Source organism: Mesocricetus auratus, unplaced genomic scaffold (genome assembly GCF_017639785.1).
Source record: "Mesocricetus auratus isolate SY011 unplaced genomic scaffold, BCM_Maur_2.0 Super-Scaffold_100006, whole genome shotgun sequence".
Taxonomy (NCBI): Eukaryota; Metazoa; Chordata; class Mammalia; order Rodentia; family Cricetidae; genus Mesocricetus; species Mesocricetus auratus.
In genome coordinates, this window is record NW_024429190.1 from 55,031,430 (window position 1) to 55,037,546 (window position 6,117).

Genomic DNA, 6,117 nt, shown 5'->3' on the forward strand with positions numbered 1-6,117 from the left:
GCAGACAGCAGGAAGTCCCCAGCTCTCAGTGAAGACAGTAAATGCCTTTCAGTCATCTCCTTAGAAGGGGGGTTGTAGCCTTTACTAAAACTTCAACTGTGGCTAATTTAAAGCTGCTAATGTGACACCAACCTGCTAGCCCTGGTTTCTGATCATTTAACAGGCCAATGTGAGTCATCACCAGTACGGCACTGCCTGTCATTCATTTCTGTTACCTCCCCCTCTCCTCCTCCCCTTCCTCTCCACTCCCTTCTCCCTCCCTCCCCTCTTCCTTCTCTCTACCCTCTAAATAAGTCAAAATCTTGTTCTGGAGAGGGGACCACGTGGGAAATGCTTCCTAATGGGTACAACATTTCAGAGAAGTTCAGTGACACACGCCTTTAATCCCAGCACTGGGAGGTAGAGTCAGGCAAATCTCTAGAAGTTTGAGGCCAGCCTGGTCTACAGAGAGAGTTCTAGGACAGCCAGGGCTACACAGAGAAACCATGTCTCAAAAAAACCAAAAAAAAAAAAAAAATCTGTTGTGACCATAGCTAACAGCCTACTGAATTCTTAAAGTGCCAAGAGTAGATTTTAAATGTTCTTACATAATTTTGTGAACAACAATTTTGTATGTGTGTGTGTGTGTCTGTGTGTCGGTGTATCTGTGTGTGTGTGTATGTCTATGTGTGTATGAACAGCATTTCAGGTATAGTGAGTATATATAATTCTATTCATTAAAAAGTCTGTTTTTATGTGGTTCTTGTTTCCCTTTTCCTTTGAAACAATGCAGTGGAGATCTCAGACTCGGCACCCCCGGCACCGCTGGTAAAAGAGGCCCCCAAAAGGTTCTCCACCCCAGATGCTGCCCCGGTGTCCACAGAACCCGCCTGGCTGGCTTTGGCCAAAAGAAAAGCAAAGGCCTGGAGCGACTGCCCACAGATCATTAAGTAAACAGTGACTCTTACCACTTCTGTGGCCATTTGCTGGCTTTTCTCTTGCCCTTTTTATTTATTTATTTTTTATATGAGGTAAAGAAACCAAGCTAGGGAAAAGAAGCATGTTTTATAGGCTCTAAAATAATGTCTAGAAACGGAACTGGTGGTGTTCATTGTAAAGAGTGTATTTGCACAATCCTGGGTCCTGGTGCCTTGAGCTCCCCCTAGTTCTCAAGAGACAGTTTTGTCTGAGGGACCACATGAAGCAAAGTCTGCAAACGAGAGCTCAGGAGAGCCTGCTATGCCCACCCATGGCCTTCACACACATGTGCACACCCATGCACCATTGCAGAACATACCCTTTTGCCAATCTTTGTAAGTTTTTCTTCCTTTTTGATTCTCTACTCTTCTATCCAAAACATTTACCCTACTGTGTTTGCCTATGTAACAGTGACAGGTTCACATGTACATAAAACACGGTGTCACTCTCCCGAATGCAGTGACTGGAGAATAAGGAAAAGCTGGCCCCCAACTCTGTGCCTGTGTCTGGTTTTCCCAACCCTATAACCACAACATAGCAAATCCATTCACATTCATACTACACTAGATCCATGGTGTGCCCTGTCATACCAGTACCCTCTTTAAAGACACATGGACCATTTGGCCTCGCTGGCTCCTAAGGAACATATCTAGTCTGGTGAATAAAAGGTGATGCTGTGCCAGAGTTGTCTCTGAGAATCCCCATGTAATGAGTGCTGTCCAGCAGCCCAGGCTGCACTCCCAGATCCTGGGAGCACTGGGCTTAGAATACAGATCTTAGGAAAAACTCTTCAGATGAATTCTGGTATAACCCAAATGTTTTAAGAACCTTGGGGTATAATAACTCTGGTATAATCTAGCTTTTCACACCAGGAAGAGAAGGCCTGTCCACCCAAAGATGCAAAAGTGAGACAAGAAAATGAAACCATCACCCAAACCAGCCATTTATGTATGATAGTTTAGGTTGCTGGCATTTCATGCCTCTGAATTTCCCTTTGGCCTTTAGGGAAAATGAATAAGCCAAGATGTGTAACCTATTTCTACGAAGGACTTCCTGCAGAGAATTTTTTTCCTTTATTGTACTTGAATAATTCAGAGTCGAATGTTCCAAAGCATTTACAATTTAGAGCATTCACCTTGATACCTTTAAAAAAAGATGCATCTCAGAGTTTTATGTGGCCTTGTATCATTCACATGTGCACACGAAGAAGGGACTTGGCAGTTTCAAAGCCACGTGTATGTTTATTTCTCTAGATTTGCTTTACATGACACTAGACATACCAGCAAATGCCTACACCCTGCTGGTACTCACTTTGTATTTCCTGGTGTTGGCATAGTTTCCTTGTATAGGTGCAGATTCATTCTTTGCCCAGTGCAGGGTATTTGCATCCCTTTCCTCCCACACTAACACATTTTACAGCATCCATCACGACTTCCTCTGTGCTTACTCAATATGCAATGCGCTGTTATTCTGTCAGCCCTGCAGGACGACAGGGATGCTGTTTACCATATAGAATCATTTTCTCTCTAGCAACAGTGGCTCTGCTTCATGAAGCAGATGGCATGTGTGGTCAAGTGGATAGCTGTACTACTGCAAGTCGGATTTAGTATTATATATTCTGGACCTTCAGACTGTTAAGAATCAATGTACCTTTTTTGTTGTTGTTACTACTATTGTAAGCAACTAATATTCCACTGCACGTTTCCCACACTGGTATTTTCTAAATCTTATGTGTAGACAGTTGTTAGTTCAATGATTTCCTCATGGGTATAACACTAATGAATGGGAATCATCCCACTCAAAGCCCTAGAGTTACAGAATGGGAATCTTCCCACCCAAGGCCCTAGAATTATAGTGCCACAGTGATCCTTGCAAACTGACTATCTCTTCCATCCTCTCAGTCATGGCAGCAAAGAGGTACAGAAATAAGATGGCTAAGGAAGAATAGGGCTGGGCATGGTGATGCATGCCTTTTACCCTAGCATTTGGGAGACAGAGGCAGGTAGACCCGTGTTTGAGGCTGGCCTGGTCTACATAATGAGTTCCAGGCCAGCCAAGGCTACACAGTGGAGACCCTGTCTTAAAACAAACTAGAGAAATAGATAGGTTCATACTGACTCAACACCATGAGCCCACACACAGTACAAGAAACAGCTTAGTTAGAAATGCCCCACCGATACCTTTAAAAGGAGAATCTACTGAGGAAAGGGCAGTTATCATACTTGCTGAAGAGTACATGTTTAGCATTTCATTTACAAGTCACCCCAAACCTGCACTTAATACCAATGAAGTGTTATTCCGCTTTAGTGGCATTGCACTTGTCTGAGCAACAAACTATGGGGATGTTCTGTGGAAACAAAGTTCAAGACTTTTTCTTTTTAATAAATGACTGCTACATTAAATATACAAGCTTTTTTTTTTAAATTTAAACACTTCTTCTGGCAAGGTTATAGGTGATTAACCTCTGTTCATAGACTTACATATGGAAGTAGAGTTTTTGGTTTACTTTAAAAATGTTTCAAGTGCAATTGTTTCTTATAAAACATGGTTGATTACCATTAAATTCTCATTTTAGCTGGTTACCTACAAATATATAGTGTGTATCCACCGTCTCTTCTTGTGATGTTTAGTTTGCTTATTTTAAAGCAGCAACATTAGCTACAAGTGTCTTGCAATATTTTTACCAACAATAAAATTAAGTAGATACTTAATAAAATTCCTTAGTGTGATTTTAATATTATTTTGAGATTTTGGTTGTATACAGTTTGAATGTAAAAAAAATGTCCATTATTTAAGGGAAAAGACCTTTCAATAAAATACTGACAAGACCTTTGGCACTGATGGAATGTCCTTTTTTAAGTTGAAATTCTGATTTCAATGGTCATCTATGAGCAATCTCTTATTTACAGAGCTTTGGATGAACAAGAAAAATTTCAAGTTGTTTTGAATGCTACTTCATTTATTCCCCCCCCCAAATACCCAGTGGATGAATATATGAACAAGGTCAAATGTTTATCTTGATTCCAAACAGGGAGTGAGTGGTCTGAGTCTCAAAAAAAATGATCTTGCAGTCTCCTCACTGTAGGCCACAGTCCAGCAGCAGCAGCCTCAGATGAGGGCCAGCTACTACAGGGCTGCACCCTGGACCCTCTGAACATTTGATGTGCAAAGACAACTTGGTGAAAAACTTTGAGACAGTTGGCTTGAGCTACATAGCAGGAAGATGAATGCCTAAAGTCACAGTATTATCAAACTGAAACTCTGTGTGTGTGTGTGTGTGTGTGTGTGTGTGTGTGTGTGTGTGTGTGTGTGTGTGTAAAACATAGTACTTTTGCTTGCTTAAAAATACTAAATAAGGACCTGGGAACATAGTTCAGTGGTGCTTGCCTAGCATGAACAAAGCCCTGAGTTCAAGTCCCAGCAATGCACATACATGTCTGTCCTACCCCACTTCCCCTACCCCTGTTTCAAAATAAGGACCTAAGTTGATAAATAGATCCTACCTTTAAAAACCTTTAGCTCAGTCTACAGAGACGGTTCATTGGTTAGGAGTTCTTGCCTCACAGAGGACCCAGGCTCAGTTCCTGGCATCTACATGGTGGCCCACTCTAGCTCCAGAGGTTCCCGCATGTTCTTCTGGTCTCTGGAGGGAATGCACACATGGTATATTTACATACATGCCGGCAAAACAAAAGATAAAAATCTTTTTTTAATTTTAGTATAAAGTGATTTATTATGTTTATAACTCACAAAATATATTCTGATCCTTTCTTTTCCATAGAGATCTTTAAACTCCTGGAAACCCACAAAACTACCTTAATATATTAGTGTTCTCTAAAGAAACATAACTGAGCCATGTGGTGATGGTACACGACTTTAATCCCAGAATTTGGAAGGCAGAGGCAGGTGGATCTCAGGGAGTTCAAGGCCAGCCTGGTCTACAAAGCGAATTCCAGGACAGTCAGGACTGTTAGAGAAACCCTGTTTCAAATGCAAAACAAAACAAAAACTAAAAACCACAACTGATCAGGTCCATTTAGCTAGGTGGAGAGAGAGAAATAAAAAGTTGTCTACTTACTGTGAAATGTAAAGACTATTATGATTGCTCCAGAGAAGCAATCAACTAATGTCCATAAGAGATTCAAGAACTGGCTCATGAGGTTTTGGACATGGGGAAGCACCATGGTGTGTTGTTGCACACTAGAGACCTGCAGAACCTGTGGTATAGTTCAATAAAGGCCAGAGGCCGCTGGGCCGGTAGCCGATGGTGTGGCCTGAGCAGCAGAGGGATATGGTTGCTGCTGCCGAGTCTCCTTCCCATACCAGGGGCCGTGGTAGCCTGGTTTGGGAATACGGTGAGCCTCGCTCAAGAAGACAATGTGCCTTCCTCTGCTGCCTTCTATTCAGACACTCACCGGTGGGATAATGCCCACCCACAATGGCACACTGACAAAGACAGATCTTGACTTCAAATGCTGAGCCAGTTTACAAACCACTTCATATCCACAGAAAGAAGTAGATGTCTGTGTTCACTTGCCCATGCCTGAATATCACAGACTGACTATAACAAATGCAGGCTTATTTAATTCTCAGTTCTGAAATCTGAGGTGTTCAAGGACCAGTGGCCACATCTGGTTACGTGTCCCTTACTGACAGAGACCTTCTGCAGAGTCCTATCCAAGGTGACACTGGACATTGCATGGCAGAGCATACTGCAGCACACACACACACAGCCTCACTTAATATTTGTCATCCTTCAAAGGTGTCACCCCTAAGTGCCATAGTGGGGTTACGTTTCCATAGTGGAGTGTTTTGATAGAGATTTTCAAACAAGAGCAGCATCCTTTTGACGAATTAAAACAAATGTATCTAAGACATAACAGTTAACCATCTATTCTAGTTAGGGTTCCTATTGCTGTGATGGAACACCATGATCAAAAGCAAGTTGGGAAGGAAAGGGTTTACTCAGCTTCCACATCACAGCCCATCACTGAAGGAAGTCAGGACAGGAACTCAAACAAGACAGGATCCTGGAGGCAGGAGCCAATGCAGAAGCCATGGAGGGTGCTACTTACTGGCTTGTTCCTCAGAGCTTGCTTGATCCGCCTGCTAAAGAAGCCACATACACTAGCATAGGGGTGGCTCCACCCACATGGGCTG

At 42.5% G+C, this 6,117-nt stretch overlaps 1 protein-coding gene across 7 annotated transcripts in view; it reads left to right on the forward strand.

Moving 5' to 3' along the window:
* Positions 1–3,798, forward strand: part of Cracd (capping protein inhibiting regulator of actin dynamics) — a 210,680-nt gene extending 206,882 nt beyond the window's left edge. For all 7 annotated transcript variants that reach the window (XM_040747245.1, XM_040747248.1, XM_040747250.1 and 4 more), the window contains one exon: positions 773–3,798. In XM_040747245.1, the coding sequence (XP_040603179.1) occupies positions 773–933 (161 nt within the window). In that variant the 3' untranslated portion in view covers positions 934–3,798. The remainder of the gene's footprint in view (positions 1–772) is intronic.
* The last annotated feature ends 2,319 nt before the right edge of the window (positions 3,799–6,117 follow it).